The 24273-nt window shown below is 32.3% G+C and overlaps 1 protein-coding gene across 1 annotated transcript; it reads left to right on the forward strand.

Moving 5' to 3' along the window:
• Positions 1-12097: 12097 nt before the first annotated feature.
• LOC122583913 (ABC transporter C family member 5) lies at positions 12098-20880 on the forward strand. The gene is made up of 11 exons (XM_043756283.1): positions 12098-14507; positions 15050-15370; positions 15461-15547; positions 16200-16877; positions 16964-17128; positions 17834-18128; positions 18256-18470; positions 18749-19054; positions 19492-19555; positions 19679-19918; positions 20441-20880. Exons 1-11 carry the CDS (start codon positions 12414-12416, stop codon positions 20551-20553), a joined length of 4578 nt encoding a protein of 1525 aa, XP_043612218.1. The 5' UTR covers positions 12098-12413; the 3' UTR covers positions 20554-20880.
• Positions 20881-24273: the final 3393 nt, after the last annotated feature.

A 24273-nucleotide genomic window follows, 5' to 3' on the forward strand; every position in this document is an offset into this window, starting at 1 on the left:
AATTGTGTTACGGATCTTTTGGAATCCTAGGTCCGCCATTGTTATATACTGTACTATTTTTATGTCTACATTAGCTTAAGCGCTAGTTATATAATAACAATTATAACATTAAAATTTTAGAACGGAGAAACAACGAAATTGATGTCGACAACGTATAAAACATAGATTGCTTAAAGTATGTATAAAATTCGTTATAATATTTAAAAAGAGGGGCACATAAATTTGATGTGAAAAAGACTATTGGAGGAAAGAACCACCCTTCTTTTATGCTACTTCCTTCCTACAAATAAAATATGAATAAGGTAACATATTTAATGAACTTACGAGTCACTTGTGGGCTAGAAGAGATTGCAGTCGTTGTCATTGCTTTTAGTTTTTCCTCTAAGAGTGATATTAATATTTTATTATTTTTTTTTAATGAATAAATGCATGGACACCCATAATTTTTATGGATTAAAAAAAATATGTGAATGTTCCACCATTAAGCTTAGATATCTGACAGTCTCAATACAAATAACCATTGTACATCTATTTTAAATTATATATATATATATATTGCCGGTAGAGCAAAGAGAAAAAAAGAATGAATTCTCTCGTTTCTGATTGGCTGAGAGTTTTATTTTCTTGTATCCTGATTGGTTGTATTATATTTAGAAACTATTAAATATCATTTTTATATTTGGTAACAACTGGATTTAAAGAGAAACTATAGAAAATAGATTCAAATTCTAAATGAGTTGAAAATCTTTTAATATAACTTAACATTCATAAACTCATACTTCTGTAATACATTTGTAGATTTAAAAAAATCAAAACGCAAATGATATTTTGTTTGTAGCTAAAAAATTTATCAATTTATATATACTATTTATTTATCAACAATGATTATTTATTTTTCCTCACTAAAATAAACGTTCAATGAACTAATATTAGATACATTCTATTCTGTTCTAAGATTATAAAATTAATTAAAAATCTTTTAATTTAATACGGTACGTCTGTTTCTAAAATATTTATAAAGTTGTTTTTTGTTTAAACTCTATCCTCGTGGCATTTCACACTTTAGTGAAATTGGCTTAATATAATGGTGCATGTGTTTCTAAAATGTTTATAAAGTTTTTTTTGTTTATACTCTATCCTCGCGACATTTCACATTTTAGTAAAATCGACTATCGGTAGTTGAAGAGTTAACCCTAATTGATTAACAAAATTTATCTTATTATTGGCATGAAGTGTTTTGTAAAAAGGATTGAATAAAATAACGCAAGTAATTCAACACTTTGACTACTTTCAAATATAATATAACTAGATATTCATTACCAAAAAATACGTTTCTCCTAAACAACTCATTGAACTTAAAAAAAACTATCAATAATATCATTAAAAACTTAAAAATTTTGATTGGCGGGTCAACTTAACAACTTGAAAACTCAACGTGGACCGATCCGAGAAATCATGTTGGTAGGTTAACGAGTTGAAAATCTCTGATAATTTCAAGTCGGGTTTCAAGTTGAGTCAAGTATTGACAGTCTGGTTATTGCCTATAAACAACTTAATCATTCATTTACAACATTTTAGTGGAGTAATGTATATATTCCCTACACATACACGATAGTTAATATTTATTAAAACTATTTATAATAAATATTTTTCAAACTATAATTATAATCTTTTTTTTTCAATAATAATATTTTTAAACTATAAAAGGTCATAAAACCCGCTTTATGTGTATCAAACCCATTCTATAGATATTATAGTTGAAATTGTAGAAGTGTTTAAAGATTATCTTAAATGTATGTTCGATTTCATTTTAAACATCATTTTGGTATATGATAAGACGTATATTCCTTGCAATGTCTGTTATATGTACATGTTATTATGTAACTTTTAAGGACCAGGTATTAAACTAGGGCGGGTTGAAATTTAAGATCAGACACTTCAACCTGGATCTAACTCCGGTTGACCCGAGTCGACCAGACTAATATATGGGTTGGCGAGTTCACATGGGTTAGCGAGTTCACAGGTTAATCAACAACTTATTTTAATTTTTAAATAAAACTATCAAATCAACTTTTTTTGTGGTTTATAAAAGGTATGTAGATATGTAAATAACCGCTATTGTTAGTAAGACTGTCAATGAGTTCGGGTTGGCGTGTTGACAGGTAAAAAACTTGTGACCCTGACCCAACCCATTAAAATTCCAGGTTATAAATTTCAACTCTTGCCTACAACATGTCAACCCAAACCAACCCGTCAACATGAAAAAAATTGGTTTGGCGGGTTAATAGGTCGAGTTTTCGGTTGTCGGGTCAAATAGGCTGGTGGGTTGACGGGTTGGCGACTTAATATTAGGTCATATGGGTTATGGGTTGGTGGGTTGATTTCAAGTCAAATGGGTTGATGGGTCGACCTGTTTAAAAAATTATATAAACTTAAAAATATTTTCATGTTGGAGGGTCGACCTGTTAACCCAATAGGTCAACCGTAACCTAACCCGAAAAATAAGGTTAGTGGTTTGGCGGTTCGAGATTTCACAATCCTAACTCGGTTATTTTCGTGCGGGTTCCAGTTTTGGTTTCGGGCTGAGTCGAATATTGACAGTCCAAATTGTTATGGCTGTCAATCGGGTCGATCTGTATCGAGTTGGCTTTGGGTCAAATAATCAAGTGGGTTTGACGGGTCAAATATGTTGTTTTCGGGTAACCCGGTCACCGACCGGGTATTAATCTAGTTTTTTATTGCTAACATGGTCTAGATTTTTAGTTGAATAGTGTCGGGTTCCATTTTCTCGGTCTAGATTATACGCCTAATGCTGTTGGAAAATGATAGATGTCGCTTTGAGTCATGTTCAATTTATTGTAACATGTATAAAATTGTCTCATATTGAACATATATAGATAACTTATAATGTAAATACAGCAGCTGATAATTTACAACACGTTTATAACCTAAAATCATGGTTTGTTTTTAGACCATCTTCGACATGAAGGTGATCACCGATGAGGGAAGTGTTGTAATGTAATCATTTTATTATAAATCGCATGTCTATAAATAATTTAAGCCTACGGGGTCACACGAAATGACACGGTAACTCTATATTATTAGTTAATATATTAAAGTAATATATTAATTAATTTGATCACGAAATGATTAATTAAACATAATTAAAGGGTTAATTGTATTTAATTAATTAAAAAGAAGGATTAAAATGTGAAATTAGGAAATTGGTGTTAGACCCTAAAATCCTATAGGGGGGGGGCGGTTTTATTAAGGCTTTTTAAGACTTGATTTAACTCGGTCACCAAGTTATTAAACCCTAATTATTCCCTATATATACAGGGTTTAATTCAAGGATTTTCACACACCTTCACATAAGATTTCTCTCCTCTTTCTCTTCTCTCTTTGGGTTCGGCCGTAGGGTATAAACCAAAGGGGTTTTGGTTTGCTTGGTTCGACATTTAGGGAGATAGTAACAAAGGGTTGTTCGGTTTGTGATCGGGGTACTAGTATACGGTATAAGAGGTGTCTAGTGTGCGGTCGTAGAGGGTTTTGCTTTAAACCCTAAATCATAATAATAATAATATTATATTTATTAGAAGCTTTGCATAAGGTACACATCTCAATTGTATTCTTTGTTAATTAATTTGATTACATATTTGTTTCGATTCTTCCGTTACGTTTACTCGTGATAGAGTTGAAAATGGTTAAAGAGTGTTGGCATTGGAACTTTTTTTTCTTTTTGAAAGGTGAATTTTGCTAGAAACTTTGTGTCGTGATTTGACAGCAGGAGATCTAGCATACGTTGTCTCAACCAGGTCAGCGCTAGAGAGCTCTTTCGAAGTAGAAAATGTCTATTTCAAATACCTGATTAAGTGAAAACCCCATATTAATCCGCCCGAAGGCACGACGATTAATAGGGGTAAACCATGTCCTCTCATAGAAGGACTTAATTCCTATGTCCTGCTCAAGGCTTGAACACAAGACCTCATGCAAAGGGATGACCTTTCAACCATTGAGTTAAAACTCAAGGACGTGTTGGCATTGGAGCTTCCACTCCATTTTTCACTATTCACTTTCCAACTAATCACCTTATATCACCTCATTCACCCCTCATTCTATTATTTTGATGGCATCCCACCACTCACTACAATTTCATTTTATTTAAAAACATAAATTCTATTAAAAATAAAAACATCGAAAATATTACATATATAATAATATATTATAACATAAATAATAATAATAATAGATTATATTTAATATAATAATAATAATATATAAAACATTTTATGTATTTATATAATATTATAGGGTTAAAAATGATGCTACCACGTGTGGTGAAGGGTCAGCGACGACGCTTTGTGATGGTGTCATGTTCACCACGCACCCAACTTTCATATGTTGCCAATGCACTAATTACCATTGTACGCAATTAGTTTGAAGCATGGAAAAAAGTTAATAAACCACATACAAAGGATTTTTTTAGGAGTAAATTGACATAAACATTGCTGACACCAGGGGTCACATATTTGTCAACACTAACTACTAGTGTTCCGAAACAAAGGAAGAACAATGTCTATCATATGTTTATATTCTTTAAGCATGTTTAATATATTTTTGATTATTATAATCTAAGAATAACTGATTACGATCACAATTAAACAAAGACATATGTAACCCTCAAAGTTTGAGATTTAATATAAACATATTATATTATACGTCGACATATTAAAAATGAACTACTAGAATTACGTGTCAGAATACCTAACTTCTCTTTTATCAAAATATACTCATATAAATAATTTAACATTCAAACACACGTAGGCTTATAAATGAATCGATTAAGTTATTGAATTAATAAAAATATTTGTATGTATTAAGTTAATACAAATGTTTTTGTTTATTAAGTTAGAAAACAAACAACTTTTATTGACTTAATGGATTAAGTATTTTTTATTAAGTTCATTAAGTTCTAAACTAAGGTAGTGTTTGTTAATGTCTAAATAGAAAAAATCACGGCTTAATTAAAAATACTTAACTAAGTCATCAAAAGTGTTTATTTTTATGACATAATGAACAAAAACATCTGTATTGACTTAATCCATACAGATATTATTTATTTATTCAGTCACTTAATCAATTCAGTCAAAAAACAAACAGACCCTTAGACCATCCACATTCACAACTCAACCAAACCATACAATTCATTAAATAATTATTATCTCACTCTTCTATCTACCCAACCCAACCAAACTTAATTTTTATACTCCCATTAACAACCCAACAAACTATTTTTTATAATTTATTTATAATGTTTAATGGTTAAGTTAAAAATATATTTTCATTCAAAAAACTTAAATGTCTCAATTATCATTTTAACATAATATATAACTCATTTTATATTTAAATTATTTGAATCCCACTAAAGTATAAATGAAAGTAGAAAGCAAAATAATGTATAAATATTATTGTCAAAAGAAAAATGATTATTTCAAATTTATTTTGGAAAAAGTATACAAATGATTTTAGCTAAAAAAAAAAAAGTTATATAATATGTTACATTACAAATATAGGATAAGTCAAAAGGAATATGTAAACCATTGCCAACTTGCTATATAAATTATATAGAAAATGTCACAAATAGTCCCTGTGGTTTGTCATATTTGTATTTTGCCCTCTGTGCTTTTTTTTCGTTCCAAACAGTCCTTGTATTTTTCATTTTCAGTAGTCCCTGAGCCTAACTTCTGTTAGTTTTGGACGTCAAACACCCCCCACGTGCATACCACATGAGGGTATGATTGTCCATTTATAAAAAAAAAACACCTTCATTCTTCCTTCACTCCTCTTTCTTTTTATCATCTTCTCTTTTTTTACTTCACCCACCAAAACCACTAAATTGAAGTAATGTAATTATTTTAAATTGATACCATAACTACTATTCTTTGATCTATAATATTTATTATCATGATTCTTTTTTTTTTTCCGAAATTTCATCAAAAGAACCCATCATCACTTAACGGGTTATGGTGGCTTCGGGTTGTGGTGTTGTTCTCCGGCGTCTTCCTCGATCTGATAGAAAAAAAGGTGTGGTTGGGTGTCGATCTTTGATTCCATTTCTCAACAGTGGTATATACATATTATATATTAATTTTATTATTAGTATAACTATATAAGCATTATTATAATTTATAAGCATAGATAAGTATTGATTGAAACAGTTTCAGTCAAGTATAAGCTTTACCTTTAATTCACTGCCACCATGAATCTGTTGTTGTTATTGTTATTGTTGTGAGGTTGTTTTGAAATTGAAAATAAATAACAAAAGAAGCTTTTGGGATGTATATATGCATATGAGATACAAGTAAAAATGTGTGTATGTTTCTGGGTTATTTTTTTGGCCTTTGTTCAATGTTGTCACATAATCAAAGAAAATTAAAGGAATGGTGAATGTCAGGATTACCAGGAACTTTTATTCAAAAATTTCTTGCCACTTTACCAACAAAATGCTAAATACTATAATATGTATGTATAACTGCTACTAGTGTTACGATTATCAGGAACTTTTGCTAACGCTTTCACAAAATTGTGGTGGTTGGAAAGACTTATATTCCAACAATACCTCTTTATCTCAACTATAAATCGAAACATCCAAAGGTTTAAAAATATTTTCTAGTTTAAAAAAGGATGTATTTGGGGAGTGAGTGATTTGGGGAGTATGTATGAAATATTTTGATTTTGTTGTTTAATCTTAGAAAGGATGGCAAAAAGAAAGAATGAGTTTTATAGACTTGAAACTGACAATTATATCCTCACTAACGAAATAAAACTAACATCTATTAGGGATCGTTGGCAATAAAAGTGAAAAACCAAGGGAGCGTTAGCAATGAAAAAAAGCATAGGGGGCGAAATGCTAAAAAGAACAACCACAAGGACCATTTGTGATATTTTCTCTAAATTATATTCACCAAACAAAGGTTCGTTCTATTGACTTGTTTGGCTGTATAAAAGTTTTTTATAATTTTTTTTCCTCCACTTTACCCAATCGACTAGATGTTTATTCCCTCGATGGGATAGTCTTATAGGGCATTAGATTCCTATCACTAAATTAGAAAGCTTCTAATTGTACAAAATCACAATCTTTAATCGGGAAGTCTTTCCATTCAAATGTCTTAAAGATATTTATATTTTTTAAGTTCGAATCCATTGAAGAAAAATATACGGTTACGATTTACGAAGGTTTACTTTCGACAAATTCGGATTACCTGCAAAACAGGTAGTTACTTTGAAATTATATGGCTTGCGAAACGATACAAACATGATATATTTTCCAAAAGATCTTATATCATGCAGTGAATATATATATATATATATATATAGGGGTTAGTTATTGTAAAACAAGTTTTAAAGTAAAACAAATAAGACAAGATCTTGACCTTAGATCATGATAAATTTTTATTTGTTTTACTTTAATACTTGTTTTATTTTATCTAGAACCTATATATATATATATATATATATGGTAGAAATCAGAGATAAGGTTTTTCGAGAAAGAAGGAAGAGAAGATCCGTTTTTTTTTTATTTTTGTTAGCTTTTTTTTTTATTTTTTCACTTTTTTCATTCTTTTTTTTAATAAACTCAATCCATAAAAAAATTTTAATTTTTTTTTTTTTTTAACCCGAATTAGTGAATTATACATGTAAGGGTACGGTACGGGCTTCGTCCTTAAGGATATTAACAAAGGGTAGCTGATGGGAGTGATAGGTCATAGGGGGTTATCGGTGATGAGGTGATCTACCTAACGGGCTTCGCCCTTAACTATCATTGGCTCCGCCATAGACATGAGAGGTTTCACCTATAGCTTAAGGGCTATGCCTTTTGAAAAAAAAAAATTAACAGGAGAATGAAAAAAGTGAAAAAAAAAAGTTCAAAAGAACAAGCTAAAAAAGAAAAAAAAAATCAAAAACGAAACTTCTCTCCTTAAGGTATCTTCTCATTTGATTTTTATCATATCTATATATATATATATATATATATATAGGGTGACAATCAAATGAGAACCAACTTACAATGAGAACAAATGAGAATACTTAAAAACTACATTTTGATGCATTAAAAGTCCATAAACTGACATAGTGCATAACTAATTTTCATTATTTAAGTGTTTAACAACACATGGATCCATCAAAATCGTAAAAATCACGTTTTTTGTTGGATGCATCATTTTGATAATATGCATCCAGGATGGATGCACAAAATAAAAAAAGTGATTTTTTCGATTTTGAAGGATCAATGTGTTGTTAAACACTTAAATAATGATAATTAGTTATGCACTATGTTAGTTTTATGGACTTTTAATGCATCAAAATAATGTTTTTAAGTGTTCTCACCGTTCTTATTTTAAAAATGTTCTCACCGGAGTGTTACCATATATATATATATATATATTTGGATTTCGATAAATGTCATATAGTAGCAATGTAATTTCAGTTTTGCCCTTGAAAATTGATATGTAATGTATTTTGTTAGTTTGTATGCTCATGTGAATATTCTGTATTCACAAGCTATTTTGTCGAGTAAGGCTTGCACATGACATACGCTGATACACATATTACATGAATTTGAACAAGCTTGAAATATACTTATATATATACATAAAAGTTTATTCAAACAAGTTTATCAATTCACCCGGTAACCGGTTATAATATTATGTATATCGAAACATTTTTCAGGATTTCACTATAATTACATACCTATATTTACAAAGTACTTTATTAGGGTATAAATGAGACGAAACAACTCACACAAACTTGAAATCAAGTCAAAAATTACTTAATTGACTCGGTTTAATTTGAGTTTGAACTACTTTAGTAGACATTCAAGTTGAACTTGCGTATCAATGATACAAAACTCTTAAAGTTTGCGATTAGTTTGCGATTATTAAATTTGTATCATTCTTTAGTTTTATTATCTCATAAAAATACAATATTATCAAATCAAGCTCTTGAATGTCAAGATAAGTCAACCCATGCTTAAAATTATCAGGTCATTAATAAAAACTTTAATCGTTATTGTTTGAATATCAATAACCGAGTCAACCTGATGCAACTTAAAAATGTCGATCAATTACTTGAGGCCGAGTTGTAAAAATAAACTCAATTAAGCTCGAGTCGATTTTTGATCTTCGAGTTTCATCTTGGTTTCGAACTCAAACTTGACTGTGTATTTACTCGATCTTACCCGGTTCAACCCTGAATCTTACGACTCGAAACAATGGTAAAAATGCATTGGCATACTTCCAATTTTATAGGCAACAAGTATCTCATCATATGTTATTAAATGATACATTAATTGTACTTTTTTATTTCAAAAAACTAAAAATATCTTCACTGATTATTGAATGAAAAGTGAAAAACTGAAAACTATTGGTTTTCATATTGAGTGGACATTCACCAAAGGAATCCTTCCATCCATACATGTACATCCAATCATCCATCACTCTCACCGTCCAACTGAAAATGACACTCAATATCTACGTATACATAACGATAATAATATGTATTTATCATATTTTTGTTTCGAGGAGCACCCAACATAACATAGCTGCCTTACACACTTACACCAGTTTTTTAAAAATAAGAATGGATAAATAGACAATGGATTAATACTTTCAACTTTGATGTGCCTATTTTAGGTTTGAATTTTTGACAACACCCAAAAGGATTTGATCTCTCACATGTAGATGGGTATGACGTTGTTAAGACCCACTCACCACATTGACATGTGACAGGATTCGAACCTTTAACCCCGACCATAAAGTAAAAAACTCTCTAACCACCAAGCTATCACCCAAATGGCCTTTCACACCTATATTTGATATATATCTAATGGCAAATAAAAATCGTTTTTATATCTTCTATATCTATATATATATATATATCTTTTTTTAATCTTTATTTGTATCTTTAATGCACATCACCCCTTTCCGTTTTAAAGACAAACTAGCACGGTACCCGCGCGATGCGACGGCGGTCATGACGACGACGGTGTGATGGTTGGGCAACTATTGGTGGTGGAGCGGCGTTGAGTTTTGTGTATAATTGATGTAAAATGTTAATGAACATATTTTAAGTGATAAAAGGATTGATAGTGTAATTTAATCATTAATGTTAAAGGGATTGTGTATGTGAAAACATTTTAAGGGGTATTAAGTGAAAATATTACATATTTTCAATATTACAAATTTTCAATATTACCAACAATAAAAAGAGTTATTCTTTTTATAATATAGTATAGATAAATCAAAAAATTAAAACATCATTAACTTATTACTCTCCCACTTATACCTTCATGTCATAAAAATACACTTAATAAAATAATTTATAAAATCTATTGCTCTACTCCTAAAATAATACATTATTCCATTTGACATCAATTACCTTTTCAATAATAATCTACATTACTCGTCGTCATCACCGCTACCGTCAGTCGTCGCCTTCATCACCACCAACCGTTGTCGTCACTGTCATCTCTTTGTATGAGTTCCCTTATAATTTAATGCTATAAAACAACATTAAAAGCAAGTTAGTTGATGTGGCGCATGATTATTTCCCAATTATTTATTATTGATTTATATAGTTTACAATAAAAGTTGTGTATATATATTTTTATAAGAAAGTTGGTTATTATAAAATAAGTATTAAAATAATAAAGAAAAAATATTGACTGTTAGATCATGATAATTAATGCATAAAAATTTATAGAGCAAAAAATGTATACATTGATGCACGGAAAATATCGTGATGCACAATGATTTTCAATTAAAGGAAAATGATTTTTTTTGAACAGTTAGTCGGTATTCGACATCAGGGAACACCTCACCATATAATGGAGAAGCCCTGTACGTACTTTAGACTACGAGATGTAGACCATAAGCCGTTACAGGTGATTCAGGGAAAAAACTCAAAGACTTGTCATTCATGAAAGTCGAACCCAAATTGATTGTTTTATTTGTTTTATCTTAATATATTTTTTTATTTTGTTTTCCGTATAAGAAAAGTTTTAAAAAATGATATATCTTTCTCAAATAATAATGTGATTACATAATAAATTCACTAACTTTCTCTTAATCTTGTCCCTAATTTGTTATAATATATATATATATATATATATATTTAGAACGACATTCTAATCTATTCATACTGCTAAATTATACGCAAAAATCAAAGACCCAGGTGGGACTCGAACCCAGGTGGAGGTGTATTTCCTCAAGATCAAAGACCTTACCAATGGGCCACCAACCCCATTGGCAATTTGTTATAATAATTCATTCGGTCTTTGAGCATTAGCTCAATGGTTGAAAGGTATCCCTCATTTTTTAGGTCTTGTGTTCAAGACTTGGGGAGAACATAGAAGGACTTTTACGAGGGTATGACTTGGGTATACCCGAGTTCAAGTATGAAGGGGCAAAGTTTACCCCTATTAATTGTCGTGCCTTCGGGGGAATTGGTAGTGGTTTTTTTCTTATCGGGTATTTGAATAGACATTTCTACTTCGAGAGAGCTATCTAGCGTGGACCCGGTTAAAACAACGTATGCTAGATTTTCTGCTGTCAAATTACGATAAGAAGTTTCTAACTAAATTCAACTTTCAAAGAAATAAAAAAAATTACTAGGCCGATTCTTTAAAAAGCTGTATCATTTTCCAAAAGTTTTACATACACAACTCCTACATTTACTGACTGTAATTCCCAATATCATCATTCTTTTGGATAGGTCCCAATCTCATCATCATCATTCACTCTCAGTTTTATAGTACACAACTAAAAACACATTCACTCATTCACCAATAACACACAACTTCCTTATAAAATCCTAGTAACATCGCATCTTTTTAAAAGCCAAACATTCCAACTTTTAACAACCACAATTTCTAACATCTTTTCAAATTTCCATTCTTTTCTTCAACTAAAAAGTGTTTGTGAGCTGCTTTCCACTTACCCATAAAAAAAAGACATTATTAAGTGGGCTTTTTTGGATTCTTGCACTATTTGGTATTCTTTCTTGTGATCGGATTTCATCTTTTTTTAAACAAATATATACATACATAAGCGTGTATATATACACACACTCTCTTCTCTCTCTACTGTTTTCATTTGTTTTCATATGTACAAGAAAACAAAACAGAGTGAGAGAGAGGGAGATATCAGAAGGGGTTTTGTATTTGATCTCGATGAAGATGAAAGTTGAGTAATTTGTCTTCATTTGTTAGTTTTTTTGAACTTGATTCTATACATATCACACATCTGTATCTATCATTGACACATGTTGTAATGCACTTGCCACGATTTATATCTATCTTTCTATTAAACCCAACTTCATATTTTTTATTTTCTTGATATAAAGTTTTAATCTTTATGAGTTTTATGATCATGGGTATGTTTGATTTGAGGTTGTTAGAGCTAATTGCAAGTGGGTTTAATTTCACATTGGTTGTACTATCTGTTTTGATTGTTTTTGGGAAGAAGATTCGGGTTTATGTTGATCGAAATCGAGTTTTTCGAAAAGAAGATGTTGATGATATTGGGGGTACTCATAGGGTTTCTTTGATCAGAGAAAATGGAAGTGGTGGTGGACTTGAAGCTGAGTTTCTCGATGTCGAAATTGGTAAACTTTATAAAGCATCAGTTTATTGTTGCTTTTATGTTTTGCTTATACAAACTGTGGTTTTATGTTATGATAGTGTTTGTTTGATTACAAATTCTGCACAAGGGGATGAAAAAGGTTTTGTAGTAAGTTTAGAATCTTTGTTGTTCCCTGCATCACAGTTTTTCGCCTGGTTCGTTTTGAGTTTTTCGACACTTAGTTGTAAGGCTAAAACCCTAGAAAGATATCCATTTGTTATGAGGGTATGGTGGATTGTATCTTTTATGATCAGTTTATGTATCCTTTATGTTAATGGGAAGGAAATCACGATCCAAGGGTTAGAATCGTTGAAAAGTTCACATCTCATAGCGAATCTTGCAGTAACCCCGGTTTTAGGATTCTTAGGGTTTGTTGGTTTGAGGGGTATTACTGGCATCTATGTAGTTAGGGGTTCTGATCTACAAGACCCCTTGTTGGTTGATGAAGATGAAGAAGATGCAGGGTGTTTGAAAGTGACACCGTACAGTGATGCTGGTCTTTTTAGTTTAGCTACACTATCGTGGTTAAACTCGATTCTTGCAATAGGTGTAAAAAGACCACTCGAGCTTAGAGACATCCCACTTCTTGCACCCGAAGATCGTTCTAAGTTTAACTACAAGATTTTAAATTCAAATTGGGAGCGACTAAAAGCTGAAAATCGACCTTCTTTAGCTTGGGCTCTTTTAAGGTCGTTTTGGAAAGAGGCTGCCAAAAATGCGGTCTTTGCTAGTTCGTACACACTTGTATCATATGTTGGCCCGTATATGATAACCGATTTTGTTGATTACTTGGGCGGAATTGAGCATTACCCTCACGAAGGATACATTCTCGCTGGTGTGTTTTTTGTGGCCAAGTTAACAGAAACTTTAACTACCCGCCAGTGGTATTTAGGAGTCGATATTTTAGGAATGCATGTGAGATCGGCTCTCACTGCTATGGTTTACCGAAAGGGTTTAAGACTCTCGAGTTTAGCTAGGCAAAGCCACACCAGTGGTGAAATTGTAAATTACATGGCGGTTGATGTACAAAGGGTTGGTGATTATGCGTGGTATCTCCATGACATATGGATGTTACCAATGCAAATAGTTCTTGCTTTAGCGATTCTTTATAAAAGTGTCGGGATTGCGTGCATTGCAACTTTATTGGCCACTATTTTGTCTATAGTCATAACGATTCCTTTAGCAAGAGTCCAGGAGCTATATCAAGATAAATTGATGGCTGCTAAAGATGACCGAATGAGAAAAACTTCCGAGTGTCTTAGAAATATGAGGATATTAAAATCACAAGCGTGGGAAGATCGGTATAAAGTGAGATTGGAAGAAATGAGAAGTGTTGAATTTAAGTGGCTCAAAAAGGCGTTATATTCACAGGCATTTATCACGTTCTTCTTTTGGAGCTCACCAATTTTTGTAGCGGCAGTTACATTCGGGACTTCAATCTTGATCGGTAATCAACTCACTGCGGGAGGGGTACTTTCGGCATTAGCCACTTTCAGAATTCTTCAAGAACCCTTGAGGAATTTTCCTGATTTGGTTTCAATGATGGCTCAGACAAAGGTTTCACTTGATAGAATCACAGGTTTTCTACTGGAGGAAGAGTTACAGGAAGATGCAACGATTGTATTGCCACATGGCATGTCAGACGTTGCAATCGAAGTCAAAGATGGAGAGTTCCAATGGGACCCGTCTTCTCCAAGGCCGACATTGTCTAATATCCAAATGAAAGTCGAGAAAGGGATGCGTGTAGCAGTTTGTGGCAGTGTCGGGTCTGGTAAATCGAGCTTTCTTTCTTGTATACTTGGTGAAATCCCGAAAATCTCTGGTGAAGTAAGTCCCAACTTCAGATGTGTCATTTTTAAATTTGTAGGGGGTGTTTTGTTTTTCTTTGGGTAGTAGCTGAAACAAAACTGATTGTGCATAATATTTGAGACTTTTACAAACCGTTCCCTTTATTTTCATAACAATGTCTTTTGGTCATTTTATCCGGCGCAAACTGTATGAAAATGCAATGTGCTATTTACTTATTACTACCTTTTTTAGCATTCAGCGAGTATTTCTTACCATCTTATGCAATTTTTTACGTTAAATGGTTCAGAAATGGTAAGTATGTTTCGTCAAATGGGTAGCAAAAAATGGTAACTGGTTAATAGTTGTGGTTTATGCAAATACACGATTAATAGCATGTTGCATTTTGTCTCTTTATCTATTCCCTAAAGATTCATATATCTGATTATCTAATTATTAAAAATTCAAATAACAGAAGTAGATCCAAAGGCTTTTTTTTATCCCATCTTATTGTAGTTGATCATCTGATATTGATTATTCAGTATAACTTATTTTATCTTCATGGGTTTTCTGTTGTGGTCTAGGTTCGAATCTGTGGGTCTGCAGCTTATGTATCCCAGTCTGCATGGATACAATCAGGAAATATTGAAGAAAATGTTTTATTTGGTAATCCAATGGACAAGGCAAAATACAAGAGAATACTTAATGCATGTTCTTTAAAAAAAGATTTAGAGCTTTTTTCACATGGTGATCAAACCATTATTGGTGATCGTGGTATAAATTTGAGTGGTGGCCAGAAACAAAGGGTGCAACTAGCAAGGGCGCTTTATCAAGATGCTGATATTTATCTACTTGATGATCCATTCAGCGCTGTGGATGCACACACTGGATCTGAGCTCTTTAAGGTTCTAATTTGTATTGGTAGTTTATATGTTACTGAAAGGTTTATTATTTCTAGATTATTTTATGATAAAGTAATTTGTTATCTTTTTCAGGAGTACATAATGACGGCATTAGCTACTAAAACGGTAGTTTTTGTAACTCACCAAATCGAATTTTTGCCTGCTGCTGACTTAATTCTGGTAAAATTCTTGTTTCTTTTGTAACACATTTAGTTGAAATTTTTGAAAGCAAATACTCCATTTAGATTTATGGAACAATAATGTTCTATAAGCAGAAAAGGTTAAAAAGCATAAAGTATCATTACAATAAATTGGTGGAATTTATTTACTTATGAACGGCAGAACGTGTGGATTCAATTCTGTTTGATCTCTAATGGGTCATATAAAAAGATAAGTAAACAACGGGAATATTGAAAATGGGTCCATTTGTATTTTTAACTCGTTAAATTTTCTAAATCGTCCTATTTAAAAGGACTAGATCATTTTTAAAATAGCAGTCGACACATTTGGACTCTTGTTGTATATTGACATAAAAGTGTGTCAGGTAAATCCATTCTGGCCCAGCCGGTTTCTACTTTCTACCCATGCAAAAAGTACACATTTTGACCTGTTACCCAATCCTGCAGACCCGCCCGTTTGGTCACATCTGATTGTTAAGATATTTCCTCAATCATGAGTAACATACAGTTATTATACCAAAATTGTTGGAAATGATATACAGCTCAAGTGCTAAACGATGTTGCTAAATTCAACAAACTGTAGACACTAGTCCTTGTTTATAATTAAAGACAATAATGTCATGTAATTATTGTTGTCATTTTCCGTATTGCAGGTTCTTAAAGAAGGTCAAATCATTCAAGCTGGTAAATACGAAGAACTTCTGCAAGCAGGAACTGACTTAAACGCGTTAGTTTCAGCTCACCAAGAAGCAATTGATGCTATGGATATCTATAATCACTCAGATGATGAGTCAGATGATAACAATAGTTTAATTAGGAATTGTGAGTCAATTGGAAGCAGTATGGATTCAACCACAAAAGTTCCAAACGAAAAAGCATCCATTTCAGACCGTAAAGCCATAAAAGAGAAAAAGAAAGCAAAACGCTCACGAAAAAAGCAACTGGTTCAAGAAGAGGAAAGGGAGCGTGGAAAAATTAGCATGAAAATTTATCTCTCGTACATGGCTGCAGCATATAAGGGTTTACTGATTCCACTTATTATTATTGCGCAAACTCTATTTCAAGGGCTTCAAATTGCTAGTAATTGGTGGATGGCTTGGGCTAATCCTCAAACTGAGGGGGACACAGCTCGAGTTAATAACTTAGTACTTATTGCAGTTTATATGGGACTTGCTTTTGGAAGCTCGTGGTTTATATTCGTTAGGGCAGTTTTAGTTGCTACCTTTGGTCTAGCGGCTGCACAGAAACTCTTTGTTAAAATGCTTAATAATGTTTTCAGGGCACCTATGTCATTCTTTGACTCTACTCCCGCTGGACGGATACTGAATCGGGTATGTACCATTTCGTGATACGAACTTTATAATTCTTTTCATTTTGTATCTTGTGCGACGTGTAGTAATGTTTATGGGCATCTTAGGTATCAGTTGATCAAAGTGTTGTTGATCTTGATATTCCCTTTAGACTCGGTGGATTTGCTTCCACTACAATCCAGCTTCTTGGCATAGTCGGGGTGATGACACAGGTTACGTGGCAAGTGTTGCTTCTTATTGTCCCAATGGCGATTGCATGCTTGTGGATGCAGGTAATTGTGTTATCATTCAACTCTTTCATGACAATCCCTTCTCAGTTCTCATTAAAGATGTCATAATGGATGGGTTGGACATGTTGGCCTGTTGGGTAGCATAATAAATTGCTTTGGGTCAAAGCGAGAAATATATGGTATGGGTTCAAACCTTGAAATAAGCAGGGTTGGGATGATTCAAAACACTTTTTGTCTAATATCTTTACTGACATTATATTTATTGAAAATGTAGTTTGACAAATATGATTAAAAAGTCAAAAAGTATATTATTTCAATAGTAATCTAAATGTTTGAATAAATTGATTCAGAAAGCTTTATGCATTAAAATTAAACTTTGAGGTGACTTTATACTTGTTTCCATAATTCAGGTAGTTTTGGATCTTAGCCTTTTAACCCTTTGGATATATAAACCTAACCCAAATCAACTATTTATAAATTATAAATTTATAAGTAAATAGATTGTAACTGTGATTTATGCCGTTAAAAAAAAGATCATAACTGTGACCATTATATCTACATCGCTCACGAGTTAACTGTGACCATTACATCTATGTCGCTCCTGTCCATGTTTGTAAGTTGATCCAGAAGTTATTGGGTCTGTCTGCTACTTTCTGTTTGGGGCAGCTTTGTTGTGTAACATTTGCATTTGCATATTAATGAATAGATATATGGCTGTTTATCTTAACTTTTTTTTGACGTATGCAGAAATACTACATGGCTTCATCAAGGGAATTGGTGCGTATCGTTAGCATCCAGAAATCTCCAATCATCAATCTTTTTGGAGAATCGATTGCCGGGGCAGCCACTATTCGAGGTTTTGGGCAAGAGAAAAGATTTATGAAAAGGAATCTTTATCTTCTTGATTGTTTTGCCCGCCCATTCTTCTGTAGCATTGCAGCTATTGAGTGGCTCTGCTTACGCATGGAATTAATATCAACCTTTGTATTTGCTTTCTGTTTGGTTTTGTTAGTGAGCTTTCCACGTAAAGCTATAGATCCTAGTAAGTACTTCAGCTCACCTTATTATTTATTTATTTGCTGAATGAAAATGAGATGAGGCCAATGAGAATGAAGGTAACTGAGATGAGAATGATTTAAAGTTAACCGGCTCTAATTAATTTCTATTAGGTATGGCGGGTTTGGCTGTAACTTATGGGTTACAACTGAATGCACGTTTATCACGGTGGATACTTAGCTTTTGCAAGCTTGAAAATAAGATAATTTCCATAGAAAGGATTCATCAATATTGTCACATCCCAAGTGAAGCTCCACCTATCATTGAAGAAAGTCGTCCCCCACCCTCATGGCCAGAGGAAGGAAAAATTGAAATTATAGATTTGAAGGTAAATATAACTTGATCTTTGAAACTTATCACCAATCTTGTGACATGCATAATGTATTGTTATAGCATGAATAAGGAACTAATGCTGGTGTAACTTCTGAATTTAGTGACCAAACATTCTCAGTCATGTCGTATAAAGTAAAAATAGTCAAAAATTACCCACACGCCAAGCACATCACCCTTCTTGAGTGGTTACTGGTCCGATTTCCATAGATTGAGAGTTTTAAAGTTGGTTGTCCGAACCAAAAGCGATGACATTTCTAATTCTATGTATTGTAGGTTCGTTATAAGGAAAGTTTGCCTGTGGTCCTTCGCGGTGTGACTTGTGAATTTCCGGGAGGGAAGAAGATTGGGATTGTTGGACGTACAGGAAGCGGTAAATCCACTTTGATTCAAGCGTTATTTCGACTCATTGAACCTGAAGGTGGCCAAATCATTATAGATAATATTGACATTTCATCAATCGGCCTACATGATCTACGTTCCCGACTTAGTATCATACCTCAAGATCCTACATTGTTTGAAGGGACTATTCGGGGAAACCTTGATCCCCTTGAGGAACATACAGATCAAGAGGTTTGGGAGGTTAGATATTCATTTCTACGTTTATGGGTTTTTAAAATATTCAAGAATGTTGAGATGCATGCCCTCCATCCATTGAAAATTGCTATGAGTGACTTGCAAATTTACTTGTTAGAAAATTTTTCGTCCCAAATCATCACAAACAATTTATATATGATGATCAGATTACGCTAATCGGCAAAAAGTTGGGAATTTCTTGAAGTTTATCTCTCTTTTTTATCGATACCATTGGAATTTTTGATGTGTCGAGCTGATGAACTAGAAGCTAAACACTTCCACAAATATCACGAGGAATCACAAACCGAGCATGTGTTGAATAATTAATCGACTTGTCATGAATCCAATTTGAGGATCAATTTGCCAACCAATTTATTTCAACCCTTTTGCATATCAAACGTCCGCATATAAAAATTAATGAATTTTTTTTAAAAATTTTATAGGCACTTGACAAATCTCAACTAGGAGATACAGTACGCGAGAAGGAGCAAAAACTTGATGCACCAGGTATATTTTACATGATAATGTGCACTTAGAATTGCCACTTTCAAGCCAAAAGAAAAGGGAATATGTCTATATGTATTTGGTGGGGTATGCAATGATGGAATTTTTGTTATGAGACAATTGCAGTTTTAGAAAATGGAGACAATTGGAGTGTGGGTCAACGACAACTTGTTTCACTTGGCAGGGCTTTGCTGAAACAGGCTCGAATCTTGGTGCTGGATGAAGCAACTGCTTCAGTTGATTCAGCCACTGATAATTTAATCCAGAAGATCATTCGTCAAGAATTTAAAGACTGTACTGTGTGCACCATTGCTCACCGCATCCCTACTGTCATCGACAGTGATCTAGTCCTTGTTCTTAGTGATGGTATGTATTGACACGACTGGACATTGTTATAGACTTATAGCTGGTAAATATGGACGGGTTCGGTAATAGGTAATATGGGTTGGTTTCAAACGCGAAATGTTTAGGACATTCTTAAACAGGGTTGGGTTGGTTGGGCTACACAAGTCATGCATACACAAGTCACCAAACTCTTTAAACGGTTACACCAAGGCCACTTAAACCAAAACTATACTACAGGGCTACAGGCCACCCAAGCAAGGTTTATAAAGTCATTTTATACTTCTATTCTAGCTAATTGACTAATATATAGATATGATTGCAAAATCTCTATAACTACAATAAACAACTATATTCTTTAAGGAAGAGATTTTTGAGGTTGTATGCATGAAAAATACACTTTGGGCAACTTTTGACCCGTATAACCCATTCTATATATTTGGCTCGTTCCTTTTTCAGTTAAAATTGTTTGACAGAACCTATACATGCTTATAAGCTCTAGAAATTTACCTGCTGAAGAAAATCTGTTCTACGTGGTTTTTGCAGGGAAAGTTGCAGAATTTGATTCTCCAACTCGACTATTAGAAGATAAGTCATCTATGTTCTATAAATTGGTCACAGAATACTCGTCTAGATCAAGTAGCATCCCAGATTTTTGATACAACCTGTATGCCAATTTGCCCAAATACTCCCTTTCACCAAGAACCAAAGAAGTGGGACCCGTGTGCCTGCAAGAATCAAATCAAATCCAAGCCCGCCTCTGTTTCTCAAGCTTTATGTTTACCAAAGTCAATTTGGGGCCAAGAGGTACATACACATACGTGCCACGAAAGGTACATGCTAAAGAGCAAGGTTGATATGATCTTGTAATGTGCATGTTGTTGACATACATTGTAACATAAATAATCTGGAATGAGATAGAAAGTAACCATTTATTGGTAATAATTAGTGAAAAGAAGCAATGGGTAACAATCTTTTTTTGATCATATGCAATAACTTGGTTCTTTAATTAGGATGATTTTGGTCAAATTACTTCAGAATGGTTACATATGAGGGAGATTTCAAATCTTACATGACTTAGTTTCGTACTATCGATGATCTAATCATTTCTAATGATTTTGTTTACTTTTGATTTTGGCGATGACTTTTAAATAGTTTTCTCCAGCCCAGAAGTTGATTGAAGCACTACTATCTCATGGTTAATGACACTGGCCTTTTGGGTCATTTTCCTGTTTTTGATTTTTTGTACCTGTATATATAACAGGTTAATTCAGTTGGAAAAACCAACATTTGGTTTTATGTATGTAAGGTGATAAACTTACCATAATTTTGCATTCGTTTGTCACGACCTGATGCTATTACAATAAGGGGGTGTTTGGTTCGCAGAATTCGTTGGAATTCGAAGGAATTGGAATCTGAATTCCATTCCATATCCTGTTTGGTTGACAGAATGGAATTCAGATTCCATTCCATGACTTGTTTGGTTCGTAAGGAATTGGAATTGGAATCTTTTGAATTCCACCATATGAAGGAATATTCAAGATTCCTTGGCAAATTGGATGGAAAGTTTTGAATTCCAATAGAATTCACAATTTAACACTTTTAAAATTATTATTATGTTTTATTTAATAGATATTATATTTTTCTATTACTATTATTTATAATAATAATAATAAAATAATAAAATAATAATTATTATTAACTATTATTATTATTGTATTAAATTATAATAATAGTTATTATTATTATTTATATTATATAATAATATAAAAATATAATATTATTAATATATAATAGTATTATTATTATTATTTATTAATATTATAAAATTAATATATATTATTAATCAGCAATAAGTCAGTATTTTATATAAATTTACTTCTATTTTATAAAAGTTTATTTTTTGTTTATATAAAATAATTAATTAATAAATAGTTATTTATTTTATAAAAATATAATTATGATATTATAATATTTTTTATTATTATATAAAAACTAATAATATTTTATATACATTTATAAAAAAACTTAAAATTTTAATGAAAATATATTTATTAATTATTTTTATTATTATTATTTATATTATGAATTCCATTCCATTCCATTTGATTCCGGCCAACCAAACAAATGCAAATTATAATTCCTTCAAATTTCAATTCCATCAAATTCCAATCCATTCAGTTTCCAATTCCTTCAAATTCCTTCAAAAACATTCTGTGAACCAAACGCCCCCTAAGTATATTATAAATTGTTCATTCGATACGAGACTACTAGAGTACTAATATCGCCTATCATAAAGCTCATAGAGTCATAGTCTCAAACTCTAATATCAAAATGACCTCCCCATTAATTTTTAACTGTTTATTAAATTATATATACAATTATATACGTTGTTCTCGTAATGTAAATCTAGCTAGTGATATAAGACATGCAACATAGATAAAGAATCAAAAGTTAAAATCATATTCTCATATCTCTTTAACCAAATATTATGCAATTTACTTTTTTTTATATTGATCATATGATATAATAGAGAATCAGTTATGTTTTCTATTCTTTTATTATAATTTACAAATACAAATTCATGTTCAATTGTTAAACAACAAATTGACTTGGTTGGCATGGGTAATATATTAGCATGAAGGGTTAACAACGGTATTTTATCTTGAAAAGTTATTAAAATTAACAAACATTTACGTTTTTTATAAGGAGCAATAGATATTGTATAAATATTAGAGTGTCTCAGTTGCAAGAGAAAACCCATATACACGATACACCCTTTATGATGTAGAGGTGTCTAAAGAGTTCAGGTCCATTTAAGGCCTAAAGGGTGTCCAAATTTGAAATGTTTGTTTGATATATTCGAATACAGGGGCATGACTTTTACGGGTTTTTGAGCCATTGCAAATTTAATATACTGTATGCAACTAGTACATATGGTGATATAGTAGGGTAAAGTACTTCCTAGTTAGCTCAAGTGGTTGAGCACCTGCCTTACAAGCAACAAGTTTTGGGTTCAAGAGTTGGGAAGTACATAGGAAGTCTTTCTATGAAGATTTGGCTTGGGTATACCCAGGTTCAAGTATGAGGAGGCATGGTTTATACCTATTGATCGTCGTGCATTCGGGCGGATTAGTAGGGGTTTTTCCCCCATTGGGTATTTGAAATAGGCATTTCTACTTCGAGGGAGCTCTCTAACGCGGACCCGGTTAAGACAACGTATGTTAGACCCCCCGCTGTCGAATCGCGACACGAAGCTCTCAAGCGAAATTCACCTTTCAAAAATTATAGTAGGGTAAAGTATTCGTAACTACGTATGGACATTTATATGGTTAGAAATGAATCTAATTGATTTTAGTGATTTATAAAGATAAAAGATGTGATCGACATGAAACTATCAGCTTGGGACATTGACATTTATCAAAAACGTCATCCTCGCTTCCTACACATCGACATCAGTTGTCACACGACATCGACATCAACAATTGGCATCACCATTCTGATTCAAATAGACGTTGGGTGGTTAGAGCGTATTTTGTATTGAATAGTAAAAGAAATTTTTTTTTCCCGCCTTCAACCTCCATTTGTGGATCGCCACATAGAAATTGAAAATTGAATAAATGAATAGAAATATCGTCGCCGAAAATGGCTAAACTCTGGTGTGCCACCATCAGCAGGATAAATGGGGGAGAGGGTTACAAGTAGAGGACGATATATTCCGGTTTGTTTGTTGCTTTAATATTTAACGAGTTTAATCGAAGCTAGCAAGCTCTTATGTCTCTGTGTGTGTAAGTATGTGTCTATGAAAAGTTTATTTTTAATTTTTTTAATCTCGCACACAAAGTATATATATTTGTTATGTGAGCGAATTAAACAAGGGTATTTTGTTTTATATATTTTGGCATTTTCACCCTCAACAAATTGGTAGGTTTTGGCAGCATTTTTTTTTTTAAGTTAATATTAATTTAGACGTGTTGTAGGCAATTTTAACTAGCGATTTGTTGGACCTCAAAGTCCCTTCTCATGAAAAATACATTGAGATGAGAAACCTAAGACTCAAACACGAGACCTTGAGAAAAACTCACCTTCGGGGCACACATAGTGAATTTAGAAAATCACATGCTTACATTGCATGCTTTTACTGTTTATTTTTTTTACGACAAATGTGGGCTTAACGACATGCTTTTTATGGAGAAACTCATTTATCTTATCCTGAGAGCATTTTGTTATGTCAAATTTTGATATGGTGATAATTTCATCCTTTATCTTAAAATTTATAAAATATTTTATGGATATAATATGATAGTTAGATGATTAAACAATTAAGTGCGTTTAAAGAGCATCGAAGATGGTCTTAGTAATTTTGCTAAAAAATACAT

This window comes from Erigeron canadensis, chromosome 9 (assembly GCF_010389155.1).
Source record: "Erigeron canadensis isolate Cc75 chromosome 9, C_canadensis_v1, whole genome shotgun sequence".
NCBI classification, from domain to species: Eukaryota; Viridiplantae; Streptophyta; class Magnoliopsida; order Asterales; family Asteraceae; genus Erigeron; species Erigeron canadensis.